We start from the raw sequence: 11,295 nt of genomic DNA, 5'->3' as shown, positions 1-11,295 counted from the left end.
AGAGGGGGGGTGGGGGGGGAGGGGGGCGAAACGAATACTGTATAATTACAATATTTACAATTTTTTTTCCAAAAAAAAAACCTGATGTATTAAGCACAGTGCAACCTGTGGAAACAAGTATTTTCACTGAACTTTTTAGCAATTCTGTTGCTGGTGAGTTATCGCTACCAACAGGATTGCAAGTGTGACATTGACCTAAGTCAATATAATCTCTTACTGAAAATCCACTACCTTTTCCTTTGGCTTATTGCATCATTCAATTAATCCTAAATAAAACAGATGCCTACGAAATCCAATCTTGTTAATATATTGGATGCTTACTTTTAAAAAAAGCTTACCTGAGCTTGGCTTTCCGAACCGCTAATCTTATACATAAACGATTGATAGTTAGCCCAGCACCGAATGACAAGGGGATCTCCAGATTTAACAAAAATTTCTGACTGGCTTTCTCCTAAAGTAAGATCTTGAAAAGAAATACATAAAAAAAAAAGAAAAGTGAACGTTTATATTCCTGATTGCTTCACTACATGTAAAAAGTTAATTGCAGAATTCAAGAGGTAAAAGTGCAAAGCATGCTGTTATTGTAGGTCATGCTACATTTGGATATCAAGATGAAAGCCCTCTTGCCAGCAACAAAGTGATTGCACACTGTTTCCCTGCAGTGTGCTGTGGTACCTCCCACTGACCCCCTACATCACTACAGGACATGGTAGCAGGAGAAACAACTGGGGGCTGCATGGAGAAGAGGAGATCAACATTTTCAGTTTCAGAAGAACCTTCAGCTTGTGATTTCTCTGATGTTGTGGGAGGCAGGAGAGGTAAGCATTCACTTCACAGGCATGCGCAAAGTTCTGGGCATAGAATTCTGCGTGGTCATGTGCCTCTGTGCAGGTGTGCGCACGTTCGTGCACATGCTCCATGGTGTGCACGTAGATGTGTGCACATACTTGTTTTGAATGGTGGCGCCAAATGAGCTATTTATGGCTGAGACACCCTGGCCTCAATGCTGACTGATCTTCAGCTGTTCCCTGTTATTGCGTTCCTGAACCTGCCTTTCTGATTGACCACCCATTACCGACCCAGCTCGTAATCCCAGTCCTGAACATCTGCTTCCACTTTGACCTCGGCCTGTTTGGACTACTCTTCTGCCTATTGTCTGGTACCACGCTACTTGCATTATCGAACCGGCCTGTTCCTGATCACATGATTTCTGCTGATTCTGTACCGCTCTGCCAGACTGTTGCTCACCTGGCTTGTCTCGACCCTGCTATCTGGATCCTGCGTTCAGCACATGCGTCCTGCAGGAAGACACTCACATCTTGCACGCAGTTCCTCCAGAATCTAAATCACCCTCCGACATCCATGCCATTCCGTGTCCTTACGCACCTGTTTCACTCCTCAGGGGTGTTTGAACTGGAGCAGCAAGAGAGGCAGCCCTTGGCTTCTCAGGCTCTCCTTAAGGTACGTGGCAGACTAGTAGGACCAGATCAGGAGACAACTCCACCAGATATGTCAGTAAATGCCCCTTACCTCCCTGCATCTCAAACAGACCTTGGGCGTGTTTGGGAATATGTGGTTTAGGAAGACAGTTGAGAGCATTTAGGAAGAAATTTAAATGTGAAAAATGTTTTAATGAATCCAGATCTGGAGACAATCTAATTGACACCACCTGCCAAGGCTTGTTGGGGGAAGGGAGGTTGAAAAACTTTCTATGATCTTTTCTATTTTTCCTTGCTAAGATAGAGTATAAAGCATGCTTTACTAGTCCTGTCCATAGGCTACACACATATTGTTTCACAATGAAACTTTTCCTGTTCAGGAACCTGGTGAACTGTAAGATCTCACCATCCTCTAACGTCTAGGGTGGCCTATCAATTTGTCAGATGTGACACATCTAAAAGTTCAGTATGGTGCTAGAAATATGAAATATAGGTAGAGGGGAAAGATGAAATGCAATAAAACAGTATACAGTTTACACGAGAGTTAAGGGATTGAAAGCACAACAAAGTCTGGTTCCCACAGCCCCATCTCTGCTCTATCATATATGCATGTAGCCTGATGGATTATTATTACCTATTGTGGGTAGTTGAGCACACTCTGTACCATATTTATTAGATGCACAGCATGTATCATTGTGACCCATGAGACATTTGGCTTCCACTTCGTGCTGCACTCGCATAATTCTGTAGGAATCTGTCTTGAGCAATGACAATGAGCCTTTGTCTTCACACCTGGATTAACGAAAACCAGAACAGCAAAAAGCATGAAAGAACTAGAGGGTAGAATGGGTCTATTTTTACTAAAAATAACAATGTATGGTGACAATGTCAATAGACAGACTATTTCACAGAAAACCCTGTCTTTAAAAGGCCATTGTTCATTATCAAATGATGAATGAAACTATACACTAAGTCCAGTTTTTGTTTCTTTTTATGGTTTTATAATGTATTTATAAGATGGGATCTAGAGAAGTAAGTTATTGATATTATTCTGTATAAAAAAAAAAAAGAGCTACACACAGTGACAGTTGGTCTCTGCCAGCAGTGGCTTTCTCTCTGCACAATGAGTACAGGGTGTTGCACTCAGGGCATTGCTGTCATTTAGAGAACACCTCATATTTTTTTCAGTGAATACAAGGTGTTTTTTGATTGGGGGGTATAGAGGAGGGGCAGCTGATATCATGATCTCCACCTCATTCAATCAAAGAATGTCTTGTACTCAGTGAAAAAAATGCAAGGTGGTCTCTGAATGGCAGTGGTGCCCAGAGAGCAGCTCCCTGTGCTCAGTGTTTAGAGGAGAAGCTGCTGGAGCCACTGCTGGAAGAGACCAGCACTGATTGTATGTATTGATGTCTAATAAGTTGATTTTTAGCATTCCCAGCAGCCTTCCAGAGATGAGATATGGATACTTACTTTGAGCCAAACTGGACAAAAGTAAATATCCATAAAAGATAATTCCTGGAGTTCAGCTTTAAAGGCAAGTTCACCTTCATACCCAATTATTTAATGGTTTTTGGTTTATTACTTCCTCCATTTTTTTCAAATTTGTCAGGTTGTGATGCGTGATTTACATATAAAATTCTGTTGTTCACAGACAAAATGACTGCTGTAATCATGAGATTGTAACTGCTAGTCAAGTATAATCTATCACAGTTTAGGCCACATAAACCTCAGAACTTTTGGACCTGCCACCCCAGCCACAGCCTAACTGGCCAACGGGAAAATTCAAGCACTGTCACTATAGTAGCCAATGCAATGCAGTGCTCATGAAATGTATGTGTAAGAGTGGTGTTATTCTTTATCTTAGTGTTCAATCTGACTGCAGTATTGATGGTGTTATAAAATATGTCTATGTCCTGTCAACAGATTTTCTTATGATAGATATACAACGTTTATTTCTAGCACATATGCTTACATGCCTTACCTGTGATGGCATGGGGTGTCAAACTCCCATCGGACATCAGGAGCAGGGAATCCTTCTGATATACATCTCACCACTTTTCCCTCTGCAGTGAAATATGGCTTCCGTGGCTTACCTAAAGCAATGTGTGCAATATATTTAAATCTCTAGATGACGAATGTAATGTGGTAACAGTAACCAGTCTCTGCTTATCCTTAATTGGCAAAACCCTGAAGAAAAAAAAGTACTAAAGAAGGTCAAAACTCTTTACTGCGACTGGGACTGTATTATTATTATTATTATTATCACTCACAGCCAGAAGCGTAGCCAACCATGAGATGCTTTCCTACACCCAGAAGAGAAAGACAATCTAAGGCAATTGCCTTCTTTTCACTATTACTTTTAATTTATATCGGCTTTCCAAAATAGCAAACAAAATAATTAAAACAAAAGATATAGATTTTAGTGCAAAATAACACTTTTGATAAATAGAACCATTTTTTTTAGATACATCAGACAAAATGGGGGACAACTCAGGAGCAAAGAGGGATTTGGTTCCAAATGATGGATAGTCAGAAAGTATGGCTAAGAAGTTCAGTCTTCAAGGTTGTCAACCATACTTTGCCCTGACTGCTTATTAAATCACTGACCTAGAAATATGTAAGATGGGAGTACATTAGTTGTTATAGGCAGAATCAAGATGACAGTCCCCAACCTCTAAAGAGTAAACATTGGAATCTCCATATTTTTGTCCTCATAGGTTCCCCTTAAACAGATATAACTTTACCTCCCACTATGACTTCAAAGTCTATAGTGTAATTGATGTTTTTACATTGTATCAGAAGCTTGTATGTTCCAGCTTGCTTTTCAGACACTCTACCCAAATCCAAACTTAGTACGGTACTGCAGAAAAAAAAATTACCAATAACTTTTTCTGGTGATCAGTCTATCAACATGCATAACATTTTATGTTAAGTTATATCTAGATATAGAAAGATAACATACATCTATAGGATGTCAACACAAAACATAGGGCAAGTTACAAATATCTTCTACTAACATACATTTTTCAGGATGAGAGGTAAGCTATCATGCAGATGTGAAGAGTTAAATTAACAGAACAGAGACTGTGCTGAATTAAAATGTCAAAGTAGCCCATGTTCTTTAACAGTAAATTCACTATTTATAGTTACCATATTTATCTAGAGCTGTCTTATTCTGCAGCAGTCTACAAAAAGCTAAAACCCTTCACATCAGTACCTGCCCTTACTCACTTTACAAACAGCAAAAAGTTTTCCCAGCACACTCACAAGCCAGCATGCAAAAAAACTTGTCTCACTGCTAAGGTTAAAAACAGAGGTTTAGATACACGTCTTCTGCAGAAAATGTGAGAGCCGCAGAGCCGTGCCAAGGCACCTCTATATAGTGCGGTCCTAACTCTAAACTATGAGAGTCTCCATCTTGGAGCACATATGGCAAAAGAGCAAATTGGGTGCAGGTTTGTCAGGAGGAAGCCCAACCTCCCTTAAAGGCACAGGGATGCACAAGGGATCCCGCACATCACAAGGCAGCTGAGACCCCCCATGCATCACTGCACCAAATCAGTCAAGCAAAACAAATGGCAAACGCACTCATCAATTTGTCACCAGCTTTACAGCAAGGTGCACATGGAAGGGCCTTACTCACTTTAGACCCATAATACAACTTTAACTGCAATAAACAATGAATATGTTTAATACACACATTTCTACATCCTATTTGGCTTCCTAATGCCTATACCATATTAACAATATATATGAATACAAATGAACACAAACTAAAGTGAGTTTCAATTATGAAATCAAGTATGCATAATAGTATATCAATGATTTGTAAATGTCAATATATACGTCAACCTTAAGAAAGGGGTCAGGGCATTTCTGGGACCTCTTCTTTTGCTCCACCTGGTTTACTAATTGTATACAAGGTATATTATCATAAGCATTCTGTTTGAAGTAGAATTGCTGTTCCATATAAAAGAAGCCTTTGACAATATGCATGTAGCCATGTAGCATTCTGCTCATTTGTTGATGTATAAAAGACATTTGCAAATCCTTACTATACCCCTTTGGATAATCTATTTCGTAATATTATTGCTTGAAATGCACTTTGGTCTGGGTGTGCTTATTCTTACTACTCCTTAGGCCCAGCTCCTGTGAGATTTCTGTGCAGCTGTTCCGTTTTTGCAGGGTTTGGGGCTGGAACTGAAGGCAATTAGCCAAGATCTAGACAGAGGGGAGGAACTGAAATTGACAGAGATAAAAAGCGAGTGGGTGTTTATGCTCTGGGTGGATATGGTTTTCAATTACTTGAGTGTGTTATTATAATTTATGATTACCATTTATTGTGACCCTGTTGCCAATTTAAACAGTTGAAAAGGTGGATCCCCTCATTTGAACACATATACTTACCTGTTCTTTCGTCTAGTGTTCGCTGTCTTGTGAAGCTACAGGGCCTTCATCTGTCGCAGTTCTCAGATTGTGGGTTTCATGACCCCTGCCAAGATTTAGTTCCTTCCACAAGTGCAGTTTTGTAGGGGCTGGTGGGAGGAACTACCTGCACAGCAGGGGACCAGGAATCTCACATTTCAAAAAGTGTATCAGATGAAGATGATTCTCTCACCTTAACTCTTGAAGAGACTAAAAATTGGGACAGGAGATTATAATATCTCATTTTTTACAAAGCAACCTCTTTTCCTACTTTTTAATTTTGTAACTGGGTCACTTTAAGTCAGTTATAATAAAATTGTCTTACCTGCACTTTGAAGCCTTTATGATGTGAGAGCGATTCTTCTGTTCCAACAACCAGGAACATGATATTGTCTCATTTATATTGTGCTCTATCTTCAGTCTTACCAATTCAAATATATTGACTTCCACTGTTGAGGCTGCTTTGTAGGTGTAGTTTGAGATTTGAAAACAGTTCAAGTCTGTATTGTGATACAAGGATCTAAAGACCTGCAGCAGTAAAATCATACAAATGATTGAAATTATATTGTTTTGTAAAGCAGGTGATTCAAGTGATCTTATGAATTCTGATTCATTATCTGATGAAAACAAAGACTTTCTATGGGAAAGAAACTGATGTTTTTGAGATCTTATGTTTGTACAAAGTATGGCGCACAGTAATGGCCTAAGGAGGTGCCCCTGTAAAATTGGGAAGTGTAGAGCCAAGTACAACCATTGATTGAAATTTTTATGATTTGTTTTGTGGACTTAATAAATGATTTGCTTTTAAGCAACATATGTCTTATTGGAACCTTTAAAGCCCTGTGTTCACAGAATAAGAGTGACATGCATTCTCCATAACATACAATAGATTTTAACAAATGTAACAGGGAGACGGCATGCCTGGAGCTGCAGGTGTGCAGACCCAGGAATGCCAGTGCAGAGTTCTCATTTACAAAATTCCCCAGGACGAATCTGTCATTGAGGCCAGAGAGAGTTGATATTTTCCTTGTTGCTTTGTATTTTTTACAAATGAATCATGGTGGCATCACTAACCTCCAGTTCAGTCTCAGTGTCTTCTTTCTCTTCGTAATTTGTCATCAAATAACAGTTAATGACTGCTGAGTTTTGGATAGTGACAGCAAAGATGCTGAAAAAGATAGCAGCTAGAAGGAAAAGGAAGAACACAATTTACTATTTTCATTCTCTAAATGTCTCCCTTTACAAAAATCTATTTTTCCAAGCTGTGAGATTTTTGTGAACAGACTTCACTAGTTCCTCCACCAGCCACCAGCTGAAAATTGAAGTAATCTACTTATCTGTGTCTGTATTTTTGCTTGAATAAACTGTCATGTCAGATTGCAGGCTTCTGCAACCTCAAAGACCTGCCTGTGGCACAGAAGTATCATGGTATGTTTAAAACTATAGTGCTTATGGCAGATTGAGTGCTCTCAAACAAATGTGGAAATAACTTAAAGGACATATGCAAAAACAAAAACAGTTATGAAAAAAGTGTAAACTTACCTGTGTCTCCGCCGCATGCTCTCATCTGAAGATGTGAAAAATCTTGGGTGGCCGCAAAGGATCATGGGATGGGTGCATGCGCAATACAGATCTTTGGCCAGGAGACGAGGAGAGACACAAGGTACATCAATGGAGGCAGTGTGCACCTGCAAAGACTCTGTGGGACAGGAATGTGCCAGGAAGAGAGAGGAGTCAACGCTGGATCGTAGACTGGCGCTGGAGGGACTCCTGAAAACTACAGGAAGAAGATGATCGGATCAAGAGTCTTCATTTAAGGTAAGTCTTTGCACCAGCATTGGGGGGTGGGGGAGGGGGATATTTTTTAATGCCACTTTAAGCCATACATGGCTCGAATTTTGTCCAATTTCTGCATTATCTACTGAAATTCGAGGCGTCGGTGGCCCTGTCAGCACCACCTGGTGTTGATTGAAAAATCAAAGAAGCTGAGTGGAAAATTGTCAGTTGAACAGCAACTGCATCCAATCAGATGCAATCACTGTTCAGGTATTTAGACAGTCGCACATGTTGCAGCTGTATGTATCTAATATCTAGCAGTGCAGATCTTCCATTCATGCTGTTTATCATGGCAGGCGGAAGCAAGTGAATTTCTCTTGTTCAGCCCTCAGACTGAATGAGAGAAATCTACAAGCCAATGGGTAGCCTGAACCTAACTTAAGAATGGTAATTCTCGCGATCCACTGATCGCGCTCGCAAAGCTTTGCAGGCTCAAATGCAAACTGTGATTAATAAATGTACATTTTTTATTTCATTTTTATTTCATTAATGTGTGGGCATGTATTATTTTTTTGAAGAGGTGGACTATACCTTTAGGTTTTAGATAGAGTTTGGACACGTTAAAACCAATACCTCGTTTGGAACCAAATTGTAAAACAATTAAAAAAGTTGCATGGGAAGCTTTTAGCCTTATTTTACTAGTATGCTGAGCATACTAGCACATTATAGCAGACTTACCAGCCAAACTGATCTCCTCCAGTGCTGTGCTCCTCCCTCACTCATGCTTACATCTTCATCCCGGGTTTCTACTGGGTTTCAAGTATTCGGATGGTTGATTGGCCAGGCCCTGATGATGTAACTTCCACGCTTGCTCTAGGGAGTTACTTCATCTCGGCATGCCAGGTCTGTGCACTGAGCTGTGCATGTGCGCCCAGTGTACAGAAATAAAAAACTGCTCAATGGCGAGAAGCTTTTATGGCAGAGGAGACTTACACTTCTGTCATAAAAAGCCTGCCGATCAACATTTTTTATTTTATTGAATGGAGTCCTTATATCTATTAGTATAGTCCACATATACTTGCATTTTGCAAGTTGTGGCAGACTGTCACTGGTGTCCTTCCCTCAGGAAATCATCTGATGTAGCTGAAGATTGTTCAAGCATATATAGTTTGCAGTCCAATCCTCAAAAACGCAGCAAAAAGCAACTGCATAGAAAGGTACTGATTCAGTGGTATAGGTAAATATAATTTATAAAATCCTTGTGTTTAGTATTGCTAAGAATATAAATATACACTGTAGAAATCTGAATTTTGACCTTGCTTCAGCACTGGATATATAACACATATACCATGGATCAGTCTCTAAACGGAAAACTCATATGGATTTCAATTCAGAACACAACAAACCTACACCTTACCTTAATTGGATTAAGGTAATTGTGCTACCTGTGTGGCTATAAATTCTGCGGTATCTTCCTGATACTAATTGGCATTGAAGAAGTGGCTTGGGAAAACTATGAAATATCTTTAACATTATAGATTAAGTGCAGTTGAATGTGACTTACTACTAGCTAAAGAATAATACAGAAATTTCCATGCTTGAATCCACTGCCAAACACTACCATTTTCCATTTGAACCTAAAGTGCACTAAAGTATCTTATCTCTACCTTATGTTTCCCATTATACGCTTCAGCGCGTTTATCTCATGTTTCCCATTGTATGCTGCACCGCAAGAGATCTTATTTTTACCTTATGTTCCCCATTGTACGTTGTACCACAAGGTGTCTTTATTTTTACCTTATGTTCTGAGTTGTATGTTACACCGCAAGATGTCTTATTTCTACCTCATGTTCCCTATTGAATGCTTTACCACATCCTTCTCATCCTGTTCTTCTTATATACTTATGTCAGGTGGGTGGAAAGACATTAACTCTTCATATTCCCACCCAAGTTCAGGCAGTTGTGCCACATATAAAAATGTATGGCATAAATAGGTAAATCTACTGGTGGAGAAGCCAGGAAGCCCTCCACTTGTCACAGAGAAGTAGTATCAGGAGTTTGAAGCTACCACCAGACATTAGCTGGTAGTCAGACTTGTGAAGACGATCCAAAACATGTATGTTTGGATTGGTTGATACATACATCTTTAGCAATGTAGACACCCCTAATGTTGGCTTGTAGTGGGAAGAAAGAGTACTGGTCTCATAGCATAGGCGGCAGGGCGCAGAGGGGCGGCAGCGGTGTGAAATCCCCCGATGCCCGGAACATCCTCCCCTCCCCCGCACCTCGCTGGCTTCCTCTGGGCTCCATCCTCTCCCTGCCGTCAAGTCTCTCTCCAGTTCCGAGTCCCTGCCGCCGATGCAGGGAGCAGAGCGGCAGGGTTTAAACTAACCCTGCCGCTCCGTATATACAGTGAGGGCGGAGAGCAGTCTTCCCCTCTCAGCTGTGACAGGAGTTCCAGCATAGTACTGTGCTAGAACTCCTGTATTGGAGGTGACAGGGTCAATAAAGAGAACCTGTCACCTCCAATTGCTATCACACAGGGGCTTGTTAGCTCCTGTGTGATAGCAATAAAGTTAAGTGGAAAAACAATTGATTAAAAACATTATTAAAGAAATAAAAATTAAAACAAAAAGAACTAAGTAAATAAAAAAATAAAAAGGTGATTAAAAAGTAAAAAATAATAAGAAACAAATTATTAGAAAATAATTATAAAAAATAAACAATAATGAGATAAAAAATGATGAAAACTAAAAAAAAGTAAATAATTAGATAAATAAAAATTTTTAAAGAAAAAAAACAATAAAAAATTGTTTGGGGGGTTGGCAGGGAGGAGGGCGCATTGCGAAACCTGGCCCTGGGGCAGCAGGGAGAGTAAATCCGGCCCTGCTAGTGTAGCGAAATAAGCAGTACTACCATTTCACTTGCCCCTGCAGGCTTCCGCCATGCTGCACAACCATTCCCCAAAGCGATTTCTCTTCGCCTCTCTGCCAGTTGCAGGAACTCCAATGTCATCATGTACAATGCATGACCAGCAGTCCTATTAACACAGGCCACAATATAACTTGGGGATTTAGATAGAGAAAACTATCAGGATTGCCCAGGAAAATTCAAATGGGCTGATTGATTTCACTAGAAGGCTTGGCTAGTGAGTGTCTGACACTTCAGTGGGGAAAGGCTTTTAGACGTGATTGTTGCCTTACTCAGTTAAAACTGATCTTATATCTCAATTTTTTTTTTCTGAGCCCAGGATTGCATATGAGGCCTCATAAACCATGCAGATTTCCAATCGCTTATCTGTTATCTGCACTGTGACTCTTCCTATGTGACCACTCCTAGTGATCAAACCCTGTAGCACAAGGGATCACACTAGAATAAAATCATCTGTCAAAGTCACCTGTCGTGATCCTGCTGCATTTTATCACTCTGTATTTGTTTTTAGTTTTGAAATACTGCCTGTGCAACACAAGCTTCTGCACATGGGTCCTGAAGAACAAAACAACCCACAAGAACAGTGCAGGAGTAGCTAAAATGGAAAGGTTACTCTGTAAAGGTATTAGTCTCTAATAAGGATATTTAATTGTGCTAGGGCTCCACTAATATTGAGCTTATTGGTGCCTGTGATGCCAGTAGTCTAGCAGCTGGAATAAAA

The 11,295-nt window shown here is 40.1% G+C and overlaps 1 protein-coding gene across 1 annotated transcript in view; it reads right to left on the bottom strand.

The window, feature by feature from the left end:
* Nucleotides 1–11,295, bottom strand: part of FLT3 (fms related tyrosine kinase 3) — an 89,251-nt gene that overhangs the window by 30,113 nt on the left and 47,843 nt on the right. The window contains exons 3-8 of the mRNA XM_018567801.1: nucleotides 6,942–7,035; nucleotides 6,193–6,395; nucleotides 4,187–4,302; nucleotides 3,424–3,535; nucleotides 2,074–2,231; nucleotides 339–463 (exon numbers count right to left, since the gene is read on the bottom strand). Of these exons, the coding sequence (XP_018423303.1) occupies nucleotides 339–463; nucleotides 2,074–2,231; nucleotides 3,424–3,535; nucleotides 4,187–4,302; nucleotides 6,193–6,395; nucleotides 6,942–7,035 (808 nt within the window). The remainder of the gene's footprint in view (nucleotides 1–338; nucleotides 464–2,073; nucleotides 2,232–3,423; nucleotides 3,536–4,186; nucleotides 4,303–6,192; nucleotides 6,396–6,941; nucleotides 7,036–11,295) is intronic.

This window comes from Nanorana parkeri, unplaced genomic scaffold (genome assembly GCF_000935625.1).
Source record: "Nanorana parkeri isolate BGI_ZX_2015 unplaced genomic scaffold, ASM93562v1 scaffold1095, whole genome shotgun sequence".
In the NCBI taxonomy this organism is placed as follows: Eukaryota; Metazoa; Chordata; class Amphibia; order Anura; family Dicroglossidae; genus Nanorana; species Nanorana parkeri.
Note: the sequence above shows the minus strand (reverse complement) of the source record. Positions and strands in the feature narration are given on the sequence as shown.